The following is an 18786-nucleotide window of genomic DNA, read 5'->3' as shown; positions in this document are numbered from 1 at the left end:
TGAAGTCTAGTTGGAGGCCACTGGTGTTCCCCAGAGGTCAATACTGAGTCACACTGTATTCAAAATCCTGGTGCATCTCTCCCATGAGAAGCTGTGAGAGCTGGCACTGCTCAGCCTGGAGAAGAGAAGGCTTGGGATGGTAATCTTACCCATGTCTGCAAATACTTGAAAGGAAGGTGGAGAGAAGATGGAGCCAGACTCTTCTCAGGGGTGCCCACTGACAGGACCAGAGGCAAAAGGCATAACCTAAAACACAGGAAGTTCCCTCAGAACATCAGGGAACACTTCCATACTGTGAGGCTGACTGAGCACTGGCACAGGCTGCCCAGGAAGGTTGTGGAGTTTGTGTCCTTGGAGACATTCAAAAGGTGTCTGGACATGGCGCTGGGCCACAGGCCAACAGGTGAACCTGTTAGAGCAGGGTGTTGCACCAGACTTCCCTTCCAACCTCAACCATTATGTGTCTTGGTGACATGTTGAAACTTGCTTAAAAGAGGAAAGGCACTCCACTGTATTTCCCCTCTTTTTATTATTCTGATTTCTTCCAAAAATAGCTTAACAATTTACTTTCAAATGAAATTTGATACAAGAAAACTAACAAAACTAGCTTTGATGCAAACACTTTTCAATTAAACATTTCAGCACTTCTAAACCGTTGGTATTTTCCAGCTGTTTTCACGAGTACTAATTCTAGCAGACAGGAATGAGTCTTGTTTTCTTAATTTCAGCAGCAGAACTAACTCTGATTCCACCACCTTGGTGAAGTTCTTCAATAAAAAAACCAAACCAGGAGTCATGGAGGAAAGAACATGACCTAATTTACAGGAGGAAGCCAATACAATTACAAACTCAAATAATGAGAGCACTTAAATCTGTAACAGAAATTGTCTTTCCAAGTTTTATTATAACTTCTCTAAACACTCATGTACCACTGTTCCATCATCTCATCTCTACGTAAAGTATACTAGCCAACAGCAGCAAACAGCTATGATTAGTGCAAGAAGGGAGAGAAAAAAACCCTCAAGTACCAATGCCCTCTCAGCAGGGAGTGAATACAAGCATGTGGAAAGCAGAGCACAGCAAACACCACGTCAGAAATCCTATGCCAGCTTTAAGAGACCAATGGAACTGGTTTGCCAATTGGTATCTTCAGATTTCATCCCCAAACAAAATATTTTGGCTCTAATTTTGCAGGTTGCTATCCATGTGTACCAGCACGTGTACACACATACACAGCCCTCCTTCCCACAGTGAACTCCCAGTATCCTCAAGAGTTACACAGGCTCCCCTTTCAGATCGTGAACCAGTGCGTGACCATGCTGTTCCTAATACTTTAAAGAGTGCAGTGAGGTTTCCATCATCACCAACGTCCCATCCTTGTGCTGAACCCTTCTGGAATTTTATGAAACAAGTAAGAAACACATCCTAAAGATCCATCTAGAAAGTTTCTGGGAACATTAAAACTACCAAAAAAAGTCATGAGAGCCTTTAAATACACTAGAAAATGTTCAGTAATCTACGTTCAGCAGCTGTTACTGATTACTGCAGTTGTATCTGGAAAAACGATGTAAAGATTTAAAACTTTAGAAATTCAGTTCTTTCAGAGCAGTTTTGTACAGAACAAACTCATTTAATCTTGAAAGCACCATGAAGTGACACTACATATCAGCAAGCACAAAAAAAACAAGAACATCACGGGACTTTCCCATGTAAACTACACCTTGAATGCCACTAAGGTAGATATACACTGCAGGCCTGAGCACAGCACAGAGGTACTCAAAGGGGTTCAGGTATTATTTGTCACTTAGCTCTGCATGCAATGTAGACATACCCTATATGTCTAGATGTACCTCCTTATGGATTTAGTGAACTCTGCAGTACATACAGTATTTAGGCCCTCATTCTGCACTACCAAAGTCAAGTCTTCTTTTCTATCAACTTCAGGAAGTGCAGGGTCAGGCTTGTAATAACAAACATACTTCTACTAACAAAACATTCACTTCTAACAAAGGTGTGTCAAGTTCAAACATGAGTTTTAAGAGCATGCAGATTGCTTACAAAGGCTTAAAAAGACTGGTTCAGAATCTTTCTTATATATACACACACAAGTCCATCTGTCACAGACAGGCAATGTAACTCAGAATCATGAGCTTGCTCTAGTATTTGGTAGTGTCCTGCACACTTCTGATAATTAAAAAATAAAAAATAAAAAAATAGTTGCCACAATGGATTTCTGACCATTCCAACTTGCACACGGGTATGATCTCTTCTTGCTGAATCCACCATGTCAAGTTTCACAGCTGCTTCTCAAATGCAAACACCAAGTAAATACCTACAGAAGAAAATGGGAATATTTAAAGTTACAGCTTCCTCTGCCACTCAGCTAAGTTTGCAGAATGTAAACTGGGTGATACTCTGCCCAAACAACCTGCTAGCAGGTTACTGGAATTACAAAAGCAGCTCCAGTTTCCCAGTGAGTGACTCTGGCATTTGATTCCAGCACAGCCCTAGACACGTTTTCACAATGCAGCTAAGAATGCACAACAGCAGAATATTTTAAATACTGTTGATATGTCTAACGCAACACTAACTGTAGTTAACAATATTACTGAAGTGTGAATGTAATTCACAAATTACTATGCAGTTCTACACATAATTAACATCCACTGGTGCATAAAAAGTCATATGGAAACTAAGTTTAAAGACTTTCACATAGGCAGTAATGGAGAATTAGGGATGAAACTATCTGCTTCATTTTTAATTAAAAAGTGAATAAATTTATCATCAAAAAATACTAATTTTGTTCTTTTAAAACACCATGGACAAACAAGATGTATTTAGAAATGCTATGTGGCATTTTCTCAGCTCCATAGCACTCTAATTCCAGAAATGCAGACTTATACATAGCCCACACCTGGGAAATCCTCATCCGGCACGTAACCAATGCCAGCTGTGCCAGAAATTGTTATGCTTCATACCAGTCACATAAGTTAAACCAATTTCCTGAGACCATGACTCCGTAATTGATGGATTTCCATTTGAACTCAGCTTTTGTTTTAACAGCTGAGGTGCCACAGCTGCACCGAAAATCTTTCAAGACAAGCCTCAGTGCTAAGAGTGAGCCTCCACGTAATGAGCAAACCCCAATTACACCCCAACTGTCAGAAGCCCTGTACTCCCAATGTCTCTGAAAGAAGAGACTACTTAGAAAACACAATCACCGACTTTTTAAAGGTAGAAGCAGCCCCTCTTGATTAGATTAATAGTTTACATAATACTTTTACATTGCTGGAATTAATGCCTATGTCATGAATTGTACCTTAAAAACAACAATTTAAGAAAGCAAGCACCTTAAGGTTTCTTCATTCATGAACTGAACTGCAGTTTTAGTTGTTTTAAAACCACTAACACAACCAGTACAATTGTCTGCAAAAAGGCAAATGATGGCTGGGTGCAGTTACTCAGAAGTTAGTAATAATCTCTTTGGGAGTCAATTTTTATCCTTGGAATTTTCAATCCCTTACATCAGAGTCTTATTAAACTCAACATTGAATAAAACAATGTCATGACTTCTCTCTGGCAGATGTTCACAAAATTTCAAAGCATATTTAACAATAGTGTATCCTTTTCAGTGTCTGAAGCACCAACTTTTTCCTCCTCCTTTTATAAAATGTTCATCACCCATGCTCCAATTGTTTCTGCCTGAAACACGTCACTGCAGGTGAAGAGAAAAGCTCCAGCCCCTGTCTTCCCAAAGCTCATTTGTACTCTTTTCATAAATGTATGTCCCAACTGGAGTTTGCTTTCTAGTTGACTGGCAATGGTGTAACATCCAAGTGTACTAAACAGAAGTACAGTATTTCATCTTCTAACACCAGCAAAATTATCCTTCAACGCTGGCATCTTTTCATACATCCTAAGTACGGCTTCCCCAAACTATTTTAGCCCAAAGGTTTGCATGCTGGACTAAGAAAAATTGACAAATTTTATGCATACCCCCCCCAATTTCTTGAGATGCATGCACTACATAATCTATACACAGGCATTTGAGTAACACAAAGCCTTGTTGTATTTAAAATTTGGATTTTCCCCCATAACCAACACTATTTTACACACTTTCCATAGCAGTCATTCAGTCAATACTGAGTTTTCAAAACAGTACTTACTTGTTGCTTCCCATTCAGATTTACTCAAGGTTCCCTAGAAGGGGGGACAAAAAAAAAAACACAAAAATCAACAAATAAGTAAACCAGTTTCAACAAAAATGACGAAACAATAAAACATCAATTTAACCCTGGATTATCAATCTTTCACAGACCCTCATTGGCATGCTATTTAGGGAGAGAAGAGCATTACTGTAGACCACAGATGCTTCTAACTCCCAAGAACTAAGAAGGCAGAGAACTGGAACACGCCAGATAATAGAACACACCTAAATTACACAGGTATAGGAGAGTGGGCTAACTGTCTGTTGGGCTGGAGTCCTCTGCAATGCAGAGCACACTGGATCCAACAGCACGCAACAATGGGATGTTTCCACACATTGTGAAAAAACAGCCTTCCTCACAGCCTTGGAAACCTACTCTTAGCTCAGCCTTTCAGATGAAAGCAGGGCAAGCTGAGAAGTGAAAAGCTGCTGCCATTTACCCTACCAATTAAGAAGTATGATGCCACCCATCACTAACTGCACATGATTTTACTGAAACTACAGTCTTCACACAAACCCGTCTCCAGTATTGTTTTTCTCTTGACAAAGAGACTCAACACTAAAAAAAACCCTGAACAAAACCCGAAGTTCAAACAAAGAGTCAACATCGCTGATCAGCAACCGTTCATCATGAGCAGTTAGGTTACACCAAGCCTTTGCAAGGTGTCCATCCAGCCTGCCTCCCCAAATGCACAGACAGAAGCAAGCACACAGCTACGTGCTACCCTGACCATAGCCTGGCTACAGATGGAGAGGCAACAGCCAAATGGCAGCAGCTCCTGGGGAAAAATGTCAGCAGGCTTTGCCTGTCCTCTTGCTTGCTTCCCAGGAACAGCAGCTGTGCATCATACACCCAACTCTGAGACCAATACAGAAGCATGAAAGGCCGGGAGAGGACCAGACACAGATAGCTCCAACACTGTCATGTACTGCTAGGACAGCAGAAGAAAGAAAAACCCTTTATACAAACATAAGAAAGACAGCAAGCTCAGAAAGGCAACATGTGCATTAGAAGACATGACCAGAAGCAGAAAAAACATATTTAACTGGACAACTGGTCTAACATCTAACATGACCTCTACTAAAGATGGTTCAGTATTCCTTTATTTCTGAAGTCATAAATCAAGCTGTCGAGACAGGAGGAAAAATGCAGAAAATACATGACAGGATAACAGACTTACTATGTAAGATTATGGCCATCACAAAGAAAGTTTATTTTCAGCCCAGAATTGTGAATAGAATATCATATTTAATAAAATGGAAGGTGGAAATCTATGGATTTATTTCTATGCACATAGGACTAGCCTAAATCTAGGAGCTCTGTTTAAAAAGAAAGAAGGCACATCAAAACTGCTTTTACAGAACTTTAATCAACCAGGAAGAGAGCTGCCTAAAATTTTAAACACATCTAGTATTATGAAAAAAGTTTTCAGCTCTCCTGTCAGAAGATCAGAAGAAGAAAACTCAAGTTTTAAATCAGTAGCGTGAAGATCCAGAAACGTAAGAAAATTAACATTTATGTTAGAACAGCTGCCAAGGAAGATAGCAAAATATTTTTCCCCTTTTGCATTGCTACAAAATCCTTAACAGCTATGAAATTAAGTGATTTTGATTCTTGGAGTACAGGGTATAGATTAGATGAACTCCTCAGCCCTGCGACTCTGTGATTCTTCAGATGCACAGAGACATTCATACCGATTTTATTGCAACTGAAATGAAGAAGGCATCACATGTCTGAAGGATCAGGACCTCAATTTTAGACACCAGCTGCTCTAGTGAAGTAAGAAGGAACTTACCAATGGCAACTTTGCCTTGCCATCTTTAATGAACTCTTTTGCGTGCTCATAATCATCGGGATTATCAGAAACAAGCCTGGAATCACCAGATGTAGAATATGGCTAAAGAAAATAGGAAAAAATTAGAAAAAAATACTAAGATACATTAATCACATCAGTCAAGGGTTTGCCACAACGCAGCTCAGAACAGAGGATCTTAAATTTAGATCTCTCCTTTACAGCACCTACAAGATCAGGTCTGATATTCTCTACTTCCCAGAAAATCCATCAATCAGGATTTATATGTAAGCTTTATGTCTCCAAAGCAGGGGAAAAAGAGCAACTATAAAATTCTTCTCCATGCACAGCTCATTATGAGTATTACCTAGATACATCCGCTTTTAGAACAGCAGCTAAACAAGCCAGCATCTCTCAAGCAGAAGCACACAGAAACAAGCAACAGTAAGATTTCAAACAGAATGCTTAAGATGCTTAAACAACACAGGGGAGCTGTAACAGTGTACAAATGATTCTTCAAAACTCCTACATACTTCCTAAGGAACCCAGTTACCTTTGGGATCTTAATGGTCTGTACTTAAAAAGTAAATTGTTTTAAATTAGTGGCCACTTACAGTTCCCACTTTTTTTAAGAACAAAGCTGGTATGTCAAAGGCTGTGTCACCGTGCTACTGGCAATATGAGCTCATACAAAACACTGTCAAGTCCACTTGCAGCCCACGTGATTCTGTTTAGTAAGTCACCAGATACTTGACTCAATAGTTTTATGCTGAAAAATTCTACTGTTTGAGGGAGGAGGGAAGCAGAGAGATCTGTGAATAAAACCAAAGGACCATATGCCATAAGAGGGATCCATGCTGGAGCAGGGGAAAAGTGTGGGTAAGAAGGAGCAGCAGAGACTGACCACAACACCCATTCCCCATCCCCTTGCTCTGCGGGGTGGAGAGCAGAAGTAGAAGGTCAGAAGGGAAGGAGTGAAGCTGAGGCTGGGAACAAGCACAGTGGGTGGTTCCAAAGGTGGTTTTAAGGTTTGTTTTCATTCCTCACCTTTCAACTTTTTCTTTTTTGTAATAAATTAAATTACTATTTTCCAAGTTTTTATCTGTTCCACCCATGATGGTAACTGCTAAATAATCTCCTTGTCTTGACCCACGAGGGTGTGTTTGGTTGGGTTTTTTATCCCCCCTCACCTCCCTGAATTTTACTGGGAAGGAGGAACAGAGAGAAGGTTGGTGGGTGTCTGGCAGTCAGTCAAGGTCAATCCACCACAGCTACACTTTCAGTCACAGGACTTTAACTCTTCAATTCATAGCCCTTACTTAATTGCACAACATTCACAAAAGGAATTTCAATTACTGTACAATTAATTAACAAGATGTAAAATGCTATTTGAATTAAACAAGTAAAATCCATACTTACCTCCAAGGCCTGCATTCTCTTTAACAGCATTTTATGTTCCTCATTCTTGATTTTCTCTTCATAGAATTCCCGAAATGTCATTTTGTAGACTAATTTCATACCATGCTTCTTTGCCATTCTGTCAAAATAGTAAGCTTAATTAGGGAAACCACAAAATCACTGTCATTTTATTTTCAAAGGAACAATTTTAAGCCACAGTGACATCTTATGGTACTCACTAGGATTACACTCTAATTCTTTCTTATTTAAGACATTTAGGAAAACAAGCCCCTGTGAACTACCACAACAAACTGCACTTTTTAAATTAGGACAATAAAAATCTATACAGAAGTCATTTATTAGAATAGAAAAATGTCTCCTCTCCCAACATACAGAATTAAATTCTATTTGACCTTCCAAATAGACTACGTTATTTTCCCTGCACTATCATCACCCTGCCATGTCAGATATTAGGGGTATATTTAGAGAACCTCCCTCTACTTGATTTAGTGCCTTATTTCTCAATTCTATGTAGACACTGTGGTCATACCCTACTGAAGTTACAGGTGTCGGTGACAGATGCTAGTTTCTTTCATAGAAAACTACAAATGAAGTGTGTGAAAATGCACAGGTTTGAAGGGAAAACTTGCTATTATTTAACAACTATACTGAGCTTGAATGGCAGGAAAAACCCCAACATGGAAACCTCTGTCAGGAGACAGACTGGGAAAGGCAAATCACGCAGAGGTAACAGAAAAATGTATGCTCGCAGACGAGGAAGGTTTAGAGGAAGAAAAAGTCACAGGAAAAATCCTACAAACATCCACAGAAACTTGGAGAAGACAAGAAAGTCGCCACAGTGAAAATGATATACAGGGCAGCTTGCTGAAGGACTAAACAAACCTCACAAAAAGTTAACAGCGCTACAGGTTTGTGGACAGATCCAACATATCAGATACAGACATTCTCATGTGAGGCCTAGTTTAAGGCTCCACAGATCCTGACCAGAGCAGCTCCAACTGAGTGCAATGGACAGATTACAGGTGTAGGTGGAAATGCAAGAAGCTTCTTTTGGAGCAACAACAAAAAAAAATGAAGAAGCAAAAAATGTAAGAAAGCCAAAATATACTTTTTCCCAAGTATTATGCAATGCCATACAAACTAAACAAATGTGCATTATGTTTCACAGCTTTCATTCTATAATGAATTCAAAGCTTAACTTACTCTTCTAGTAATGGAAAGTAAACCAAGAACTCAGGTACATCAACCACTTCTTCCAAATGAAAATCATACTTGCAGCCAAACAAGGGATATTCTCCTTTCTTTTCAAATTTTACATTGTACACCTCATTCCCAAATGAATTTGTTTCTGAAGCTTCAAGTCGCTTTCTACAAAATGAGATAAAAACAAATGTTACTTGACCAGTTTTTAATTTAAAAGGCAAAAAGGACTATGCATAAGAGGCCTGAAAGTGTTTCTCCCAGTGCTACAGCATTCAGTGACCTCTGTAGTTTCCCACCTCCCTTAACAAATAAGGCAATGAAGCCATGAAATGAAGCAGCATAGTAGGTTAAGAGTTTATTATTCCTGTACAACACACCAAGGGGTAACCAGACCTAGGAAATTAACCTTTACTCCTGACACAATCTACATGGACAAGTGAGGCTTCCTGGAACAACCACAGCACAAACTCCCCAGTTACTCCCCAGACTGCGGCTACTTCGCCACTGTGTAAGTCACTACAGAGGGGTTACGTAGAAGATCTATACTCTATACCAGAATAGCCACGGGTGCAAGAGTCAAAGACTTGCACAGTTTCACCTGTTTGAGCCAACTTTATGAGTGAGATTTTCCTGACTAGAATCCAAAACTGTCACAAAAAAACTTCCTTCTGTTCACAGAAACGCATCAGTGCACTGTAAGAACAACTACTGCTTCACAATGCTTCACAGACTTTTCCAAGACTAATAGAATATAAAAGTACTTACACAAGTTCAAAGCTATTTGGAGTTGTTCCAATGAAATACCCCCCAGGAGAGAGGTTCCCACAAGCATTTTTAAGCATCATGTCAGCCTGCTCATAGGTTTCAAATGAGTAATGGTAAACAAACTGACAGCTGCAAATGTCAAAGCGCATATCTGGATCATTGTATTTGGAAGACAAGAGATCCTGAAATAGATTAAAAAGAAGAAAGAATGTAACAAAAGCTACAGAAACGAGCATGACTAGCTGAAATCTTCCAAGAAAACATGCTACTTCCATAATTCTTTGAAGTTTTCCCCTTCAGTCCCCACTCCTTCACAAGTTCAACAAGAACACGATGAAAAAGGTAACAGTAAGGAAAAGTGTTCTGCTACACAGAAACCATAAATAAAATTTGGGAACAAGAATACACACACACATTTCAAAGTTATCGAGTCCTCATGTTGTCAAGTAACACCACTATACCTGAAAAGTCAAACCTCAATGTTAGGTATCTAGGTTTCCAGAGAGATTTTACTGCTGAGGGTTTATAACCAGCCACCATTTAGCTAGAAACAGTTATTACAATAAAATGTATTTTCAGTACACTGAGTCTCTGTAATGAGGACCCATTAAACATATAATTGAAAGAAGAAAGGGTTGTCTTAAATATGGCACACTGCCTGCCCACCGGGTTATATTTGTCTGTATTCTCACACACATACATACATGCCTATCAACACACTCCTCCCCACTCCACACCAAGTAACCATTAACTCTGTAGAACTTGGAACCCTTGAAATCTGTCAATTTAAAAGCTTGCCACAGTTTGACCCTGTACTTAGCAGTCTTCTTGATCAGGCTTCTCTTATACAATCCTAGTAGCCACCATAAATAACACAGGAGCACACAGGTTCTCCCCTAGGGCCCGTAACATATGCATTCTGTACATAAAATATTTCACAGTTCACAGTTCTACCCAAGTTTCTCCCCTCTTCAAGACCTCCCATCCACCCACTCAATCCCAGTCACTACTAGTTCATGCCACTGTCAACATTCTCTGCACAGCAAGACAAAAACGGGCGCGTCAAATACCCACAGCAATTTTCACATACTCCCCCTCTGCATTTTGAGAGGGATACAGGAAACTGGGAAACAGAGGTGGGTGGAGACAAGTTGTGAAAAGGAGATTTTGCATTATATACAACACAGATGACAGAGACGCAGTCGAGGAGATGAACTGTTGTCTCCCTGGACAGAACACAGCATACAACAGAAAATACAGGCTCATGTAAGACTGAGATGCAATAGCAGGGTGTGAAAAATATCTCTTCCTCTCCTAGCCAAGGCACTCTCCCCTCCCACCTACAATTTTGACCCAAGAGAGATGACCTAGAACCTGCAACAGACTGTATTCCTCAGAAGGGGCGACAACCAAGAATTCAAGCCAACAACCCTTCCTGCAAGGCTGGGAAGAACAGTTTCAGCCTTTCCACAGATAGGTTGGAACCAGGTAGGCTCTGTCCCTCAGCCTGCATCAGCAGGGTATTCAGCCTGCAGTTCTAGAAAGCAAAAGCAGTGCTAGTTGCAACACTGTCTCTTAAACCCCACCAGTGTATTCAATATTGCTTCCAGTCTCAGAAATCTGCTCTATCACACAAGTTTTGGAGGTATGCATTAATTGAAGCATTGCTAGAAAGAAAATATTGAATAAGCAAAAATGTATGAGTCAAATCAGAAAATGCCCCTTACTCCTTCCACCATAAAACCACATTCACCAAGATAGTTTCCAACATCCCATGCTGCCTCCGAGAACTCCAGAAACAAGCTGTCAGTCCCTTCCCCTCGTCAAGTGAAAGACACTCAAAGTAACACATTTGTTATCTGAAAGAGACATTTAGGTTTCAAGTTACACTGTAAAACAGTAATGAAACTCATTTAACTACACCTCAGTAACCTGTAAGGTTGATTCTCCCGATAGTACAGTGACCCACATGCCCTACATATCACAGCACAAGCACCACTTCCTCCTAGACCTGCTTAACAAAAGAGCATTAAATCTCAAAAATACTGTAAAGTGCAGGAACTGTACCTTGGTACTATCTGCTTGTATGAATTCTGCATCAAAAATGTGTTCATTGTAACGACATCGGGCTTTCATGTCTTCATATCGCTGCTTGCACTGCTGCACAGAAATGTCAGCAATATCTGCACAGAAAGACAGAAATTTTTTTAAAAAGGGAAAAAGCATGTAAACTGCTCCCTAGACAATAAAACTGGTATGATTACTGGAAGACAGCTGATCCACCACAGCAGGGATAAAAGTTGATCTTCATTCATATGCTGAGGGAAAAAATTTCCAATTTGCAGAGCCAGAATCTAATTTGCAGGAGGTATTTGGATTTAACTCCGGTCATTTTCAGGCTTTACTTCAGACAAAAGTTGTAATCTCAAGATTTTTAGAAAGCTCCCATCCTTAAAGGAGCAAAGCAAGCCTCCAAAATTTCCAGTGATGGATACAAAGTGCTGTTAGCATTGTGTGTAGGGTGCATTAGCTAAAACAGTTCAGTTCCAAGAGTACTGAAAGCTCTTCATCTTCTTACAACTATACAAGATGTCCAAGTGCAATTATTTGTGATATATCCTGATATATTGCATCATGGGAATTTTTTTAATTGAGACTGTTCCTCTCTCAGGCACAGATTTTCACTGAATAATACTACAACTAACAATATGCAATAAATTTACCTAAGAACTTCATAAGCAAATTCATTAACTGTCTTTTGAAGACTGACAACTGAAAAAGAAGGGCAAGAAAGAGCTGTAAAATGTAGAATACTCAGAATAACTCCCACTAAAGCAATTTTACAAAATTTTAGTATCTGTTAAATTTGGAGTTAAGTAATGCTTCCTCTCATTATCCTTGGCATACTCTTTGGGAGAATGGAAGATTGTATCTCCTTCCCAACATCTAAACAAACAATTTCAACAAAAAATTTAACCAGCTTTCAGCTCTTCCACTTTCTGAGTCTGAAAATCTTTGGCTGACTGTAACATCCAAGACCATTTTTTGTTAAACAACTGTGGGGACTGTTTATTTTTTTTTAAATGCAACTCTTACATGCGTATTTTCAGACAGTTAGGAGTACTACAAGAGATTAGGAATGGGAGAAAATACATTAAATAAAAAATGTCAAGTCTTTTCCTCAGTGTTATACTTTGCCTAAGACAAACTGTGGTAACTGTGTCTCTTTACTGACAGTAGTTTTGATGATCTGAACTGAAAGCACATTACACAGAGTACCAGTGGTTCTTATTTTTTTGCTGACAGACAAGTTGATGTCTTCAGGTTAAAAGTGAAGACTTTTTGATAAAAGGTGTATCATTACACTCTTGGGCTTTCCAAAAAAGAGAAAAAACCAAAAAACTGGAAACATCCTTGTTTTTCCCATAAGACACTGGTGTTCTTTCCCTGGGAAGGTTATTGTGTCTTCTTACCAGTACAGACAAGTTTTTTAATCCTTCCTTTTTTCCATTTCAGCAAGTCTCCACCTTTGCCACATCCCAGATCCAAAACAGTTATATCACTCTTTTTCCGCCGTACCCGGTCTATAAACTCACCTAGAAAAACAAAGAGAGAGAATGCATATAGAGGTCTCTGCAATTCCCTGTGTTGTATGGAGATCCCTAAAGGACTAAATAGATCTGAGAATTTTAAAACAACTCAGAACCTACTTTGCCTGTAAGTCTTCTTGTCATTACAGACTTAAATCTTTTTTTCTCCTAGAAACCACTAAAGATGAAAGGAACCACAAACTTGTAAAACTATGGAGAAGATAATGACTATTTTCTCTGCTTAATGTGCTTTGCATGTAATGTGACTGGAGCTCTAAACTGTGTCCCTGGCAGACAAGGCAAAACTGTACATCACTAAACAACCACCCTGTGCCTAAGTAGGGAAACAGGGTTCCCTTTCATTACCATTATAATTAAGGCAGGTGTTAGTTGAAAGTATGGGAAAGCCTTCTGCAAAAGAGTAAGAGCCAATTAAATGCATCAGCCACAACTTTTCTCTGCAGCCACAACACAAACGTGCATAATGTTCTCTCCTAGGCCTTGTTAATAACACCAGCTACTCGTCTGCTGTCTTTTTACCATACATATACCAATTTCATTTTCTCTTCTATCTCCCCTGTCTAGATTATCTCTGCTCTAACATTGGCATATATGCAAAACACATCAGCACGCTAGCAGCTTTTCTTCACACAGAGACCTGAAATGTTTGGATACAACTGCTGAAATGCCACACTACTGAAATTCATCATAACTGAAAGGCTTCAACACAGGCTTCAGGAACGGCTTTACACACACTGAAATACTGCTTCTGACTGCTCCAATACATCACAACAAAAAGCAGCATGCTAAGGTAAACGGTGCCAACATCTCCTGGCACAGACCCCTCTTCATGAATCAGTGGTGCTGTGCTGCTAAGTCTTGTCCTTGTTTGCATACCTGATGGTTTTGTTTCCTTGCTTTGGAATTCGTTTGTGAGCTAACAGGCTTTGCCTTCTATAAAAAGCTGTTGATTCTTAAAGAACTACATCCTTTAGTTTTTCATCTTTTTAAACCATTGACTATGGGCAATAGAGAAAACATTTACATGTTCAGGTTTCCTGTGAATTGCTTCATCCAGACCTGAGGAGAATGGTTATGATATTATTTGAAATGCATTTGAATAGCAAGAACAGCTCAGCCTAGCAGGAACAGACAGATTCTTCACGATTCAAAGCCGTACCTCTCCCTTTATAACGTCACGAAGAAGAACAGTTTTCAGTATGAACTTTTTCCATTTTTCAGGTCAGCTGATCTTGAAAACTTTGGCATGTATTTGGCACTTCAACAGCATAAAACACTATCACAAAGACTCAAACTAAAAATAAATACATTTTATTGCACTTGAAAAATCTTACTATGCTTGAGACAGAGTGCCATAACCAACATCAAAAAGCAGAAAAAAAGGGGCTTTTTATACAAAAATTATTTACATTTTACTACAGTCCAAGCAATCGATTAAGGAACCTTACCAATGAGGACACTCTTTGTCCAATTATTAAAGTTTCGGAGGTAGAATATGCGAGACTGGCTACGTTTTTCCAATCCAACTTCTTGAAGTTCATTATAATGCGCAGCTACAGCTTGCCCATGGCCCTCCTGACGCTGTAGAAACAAGGGAAGGGGCAGTCTCAAGCAGTGTGTTCTTTCTGTTACTTTTTCATGTAATCAAAGGACATGTATGTGTTCACTTGAAGGATGTAAGGAAGTAAACGAGTACTGCTCTGAAAAGCACCATTATTGTATCTATATACAAGCGTTTCCCATATTTATCCTGGTACTGACATCAGTACTTTGGTTATCACAGAGACAACTCCCTTGAAAAGGTAATCCCCTTTTCAGTAGGTTCATGTGATTTCTGATGGAAGATGCCCAGCACCTTTCCTACACAGGAACACTTAATACTTCAGTTTGCTAATACTCTCAACACTCTCAGAGACTCAAGTTTCATTCCCCTTCAGTCTGGATCGAAGAGGAGGATATTCCTTCTTGAGGAGTATATTTCAGCTTTAAGCTTCTTCAAACATCTTGTTTCAGAAATTCAGTGTTTACAACCAACAGAAGTGTATAAACTGTAGATTTAACCAAAATGCCAACTAGCTGATGTCACATAAATCCCTACGTGGGTGACCACACTGCTAGAGCTTTACAATGACCACGGTAAATGAAAGAGAGTAAGGACTTGACAACAATAGCCCATTTAATGCTTAACAGTAAGCTGGAGAAGTGTCTCTGTTTTATCCCTAACTGTAAATAGTCCAATAGATTTCTGTCCCACAGGACAGAGCAGTCTACATACAGATATCATGCTCTTAACATTTCATCATCTTGAAAATAATCTTCAAATCTATACATGAAATCAAAATCTATTATAAATAAACCACAAAGTAACAGAATTTGTGTGACAGCTTCACATGCTGTGAGGCACAGAAATGTCTGTAATAACAGTAAAAAAACTACAATGAAGGATTCTCAGTTAAAACACACAAATGTGCAACGAAGTCCCAGCCAGAATGAGTTCACACAGCAACCCAAAGCACTCTCAACAGCTCGCTACAGAAGTCACCAGACCAGTATTTTATTATTCAAATCGCAGTTCCTCTAGGGAGAAGGTCTGACCAGCTTTAATACACTACCTGAACTTTTTAGCATTTCATACTATTTTGGTAACCTTCAGAATGAACAGGGGGACACGTGTCTGGAACCACTATGACCCCATCATATGGTTATTTCCACACTCAGCTGACTAATACTACAAATATTTTGACCATTTCTAGTTTTTTTCAGGGTAAGCACAGATGGCTCCCTGAATGCCCACTGAAGGTGACGTCAGCTAGAATAGCTGACTTTGACAAGTGTGAGGGACCTTCACTCAATCCACTAATTCATCTCAGCTGCTGCAAGCACAGCTGCAAAGAGCCAGGAGCAATCGCACCCAGATCCTAGCAGCTATGTTCAATGCAACCACCTCTCTACACCCCCAAGCTACCTAAAACCAACGTACTTCATGTCCACCTAAACCTTACCTAGAAGCACCTTATTGAAAACATGAAAGGGTTAATAAATACTGCCACAACAAAGGTCTCCCTTTATTTTAGCCATAAATTAACATCCTGGAAAAATTCTGAACAGAAAAACAAAACAAAGACATCTTCAAATTCTACTTTAACATCCCAAAAGGTCAAAATTAGACTAAATCAGTTTCTACACGCACGAGTAGCACCTGTCTCTACATGTCCACACATAATAAAGGACAGCATTATCTAAACATGACCCTTTACACCCTTCCCCATTAAGGGGACAAGTACTTTCTGTTACTCTTTCAGTCTTAAAAAAAAAAAAAAGAAAAAAGTATATCTGTAACCCTTTTAGTACTTCACTTTGCTAACACATGATACTGACACTGTATCACAGGTGATGCAGTATGTACAGTTTTCTAAGCTACAAAATACTGAGAAAATTAAAGAGCAAAATTATCTTAAGCCTCCTGTTAACAAATCACTCCACTAAATCACAGGATAACAATGCACAAAACATACTAATTCGAGACATGGGACTTGGACTCCCAACACCAGTAAATCCTGTGCTACCCTATCAGACTGCTACTACACAGGTGACAGAACAATAATCTCAGAATTAGGCTAAGTGTGTGCTAATACCGGTTTTCTCATTACTAGCCCTCTTTCTCTTCCATTAACCTCGGTGTAACTTCTGCATCTATCATTTTCCTAGGAAGCTACCCACAAGCATCAAAGTTTGGTGTCTCAGGGTGGTTTATGTAAGTTTAGCATAAATACTCTCAATCTCTTCTCGAGCTAAGGCTTTGAAACAAGTATTTGAACACAGCTCAAAGTAAGTGATACTCACTGCTCGCTTACGAGGTTCATCTTCAGGTTCTACATTCCTTTTTTTCGCTCTGCCGCCCTGATCACCGCTGTCAACTTCTTTTTCATTTCCAGTGGAGGGCACCGTACCTGAAGTCGAACCGTCACCTGCATCTGCCTCTGAAGTATGAGCTGTTTTCTCCACTTCTTCGTCCAAACGCTTCTCTACTTCCTGCTCTTCTGTCTTGGTTAAATCAGCCATTTTTGACAGGTTAGTCCCCTCGTCCACTGATCAGAACGGAAAACTATTGAGGGTAAAAAATAAATTAAAATCACCAACCATTTTCAGTGATCATTTTCACTTACTTGTAGTTACGGTCAAGATTTTCAATCATAATACTGGCATCATAAAAAAATAACACGCCTTTGCCCTCATCAACATATGGGGTTTGCATTTGAGTAGTTAATGAAAACAGTGCAATAAAATACTGGAATTTCAAAGCTCTCTCATTGCAAGAGGGCCAAATGACGACAAATCGTTGCTCTTTATGTTTGAGTCTTTCTTAGCTGTCTTTATTGACTCAACTGCAACGCGTTCTTATTTTTGAGCCTGCAATCTCCCTTTTCACTTCCCTGGAAAAAGTAACCTATAAATCACTTCACATTTAGAAACACAAGCTGGCTGAGTCCTTCAAATTAGTAAATTATTTATCCTGATATGGTGTCAAACGTACCCCCTCAAAAAGTGAAGGTGGATTTTAAGACCAAGTTTTCCTATCAGCTGTGGATTTTCAAGTTTGTGGAGAACATCCACCATGCCTCTAGCTTCACTTAATACAAGAAGTCTTCAGCTGTCACTGCAGTCCACTTAACTAATGCCCATGCAGTCCATAGGACGATAAATTGCTGCTACACCACTCATTTAGCCCCCATAACATCCTTGCTCTCTGCACACCACCACCAGAAGGCTGGGCACCTACTTTTCAACAAGGTATAGGAGGGAAGAAACAACCTGGCAACTCCTTTTCTGAAACCGTGGCCTACTTCAGCCTAGCAGAACCCCGTCATGCTCCACTGCCACCCAGGTTTAAATCGCCTGGGTTGGGCCAACACACACTCAAGGCGGCTCTCCTCAGAACAGACGGCCTCCAAGCACGCCTTATGGAAATAACTTATCCGCGGCGACACCGCGCTTCCAAAGAAGCCCGCCCTTCCTTATCCGTATCCTCACCCTCGCTCCAAACCGTTCCCCAGTTCCCTTTACGGCTTAAAGTCAGAAGCGACCGCGACTGGGATCACGGCAACCCCAGTGCCCAGGGGGGCACGCCCCTTCGGAAGAAGGGCCGGAGAGCCCGAAGCGCCCGGGGAACGGAAAGGGACGGGACCGCGCTCGCAGCGCGGGACGCGCGAAGAAGCGCCAGGCCCTGCAGCGCCGCCGCCCCCGCTACGGGCCGGGGCGCTAGAAGCTTTCAGCCGCGTCACGGGGGGCCGCACAGAGGGACGGCGGGAGGGAGGGAGCGAGGCAGGCACGGGCCCTCGGCCGGGGCGCTCCGCCGGGCAGGCCGCTGGCTGGGATGGTTTCCGAGGGCCCCGCCGAGGCCCGGCCCACCGCGGCAACGGACAAAGCGCGCGCCGCCGCGAGAGCGCCCAGACGTTCCGGCGCGGCCGCAGCCGATTGGCGACGGCCAGTGGCGCAGCGCAGCCCCCACCCCCCGCGAGGCCCCGCCCACCCAGGTCACCCGCCCGCCCGCCCGCGAGGCCGGCGGCCCCAGGGATAGTCTCCCGCGCGCGCGGCGGGGCGCGTGCTGCGCTGCGCCGCCCGCCCCGCCTCGCCTCTTCTCGCGCGCCGCCCGCCCGGCCGGCCTCGCGTCCCCGCCGCCGGGCTGCGCGGGAGGGCGCGCAGCGCTTACCCAGCCCACCTCTCCGCCATCCTGTTTGCGGAAGTGTCGTCGTCGCCGCCGCCGTAGCGCGACGGCCGGAGTGGTAGC

General features: G+C 41.2%; 1 protein-coding gene across 1 annotated transcript; it reads right to left on the bottom strand.

Annotated features, from left to right (window-relative positions):
• Nucleotides 1-529: 529 nt before the first annotated feature.
• RNMT (RNA guanine-7 methyltransferase) lies at nt 530-18732 on the bottom strand. Its single transcript, XM_084280083.1, has 11 exons — nt 18709-18732; nt 16842-17103; nt 14447-14579; nt 12861-12983; nt 11455-11570; nt 9388-9569; nt 8623-8787; nt 7420-7537; nt 6004-6105; nt 4167-4200; nt 530-2332 (listed from the first exon to the last, which is right to left on the bottom strand). The coding sequence occupies exons 2-11, from the start codon at nt 17058-17060 to the stop codon at nt 2295-2297; spliced, it is 1230 nt and encodes a 409-aa protein (XP_084136209.1). The 5' UTR covers nt 17061-17103; nt 18709-18732; the 3' UTR covers nt 530-2294.
• Nucleotides 18733-18786: the final 54 nt, after the last annotated feature.

The sequence above is a fragment of the Gallinula chloropus genome (assembly GCF_964237585.1).
Source record: "Gallinula chloropus genome assembly, chromosome: 2".
Classification (NCBI taxonomy): Eukaryota; Metazoa; Chordata; class Aves; order Gruiformes; family Rallidae; genus Gallinula; species Gallinula chloropus.
The sequence above is the reverse complement of the archived record's forward strand: the minus strand, read 5'-3'. Positions and strand labels throughout refer to the sequence as shown.

Excerpts from the sequence above, each read along its gene's own strand:
- RNMT (XM_084280083.1), bottom strand. The coding sequence starts at position 17,060 with ATGGCTGATTTAACCAAGACAGAAGAGCAGGAAGTAGAGAAGCGTTTG. Across the intron at positions 12,984-14,446 it reads GACAAAGAGTGTCCTCATTG|GTGAGTTTATAGACCGGGTA; the intron begins GTAAGGTTCCTT and ends TTGTTTTTCTAG. Across the intron at positions 8,788-9,387 it reads CCAAATAGCTTTGAACTTGT|AAAGCGACTTGAAGCTTCAG; the intron begins GTAAGTACTTTT and ends CTCATTTTGTAG.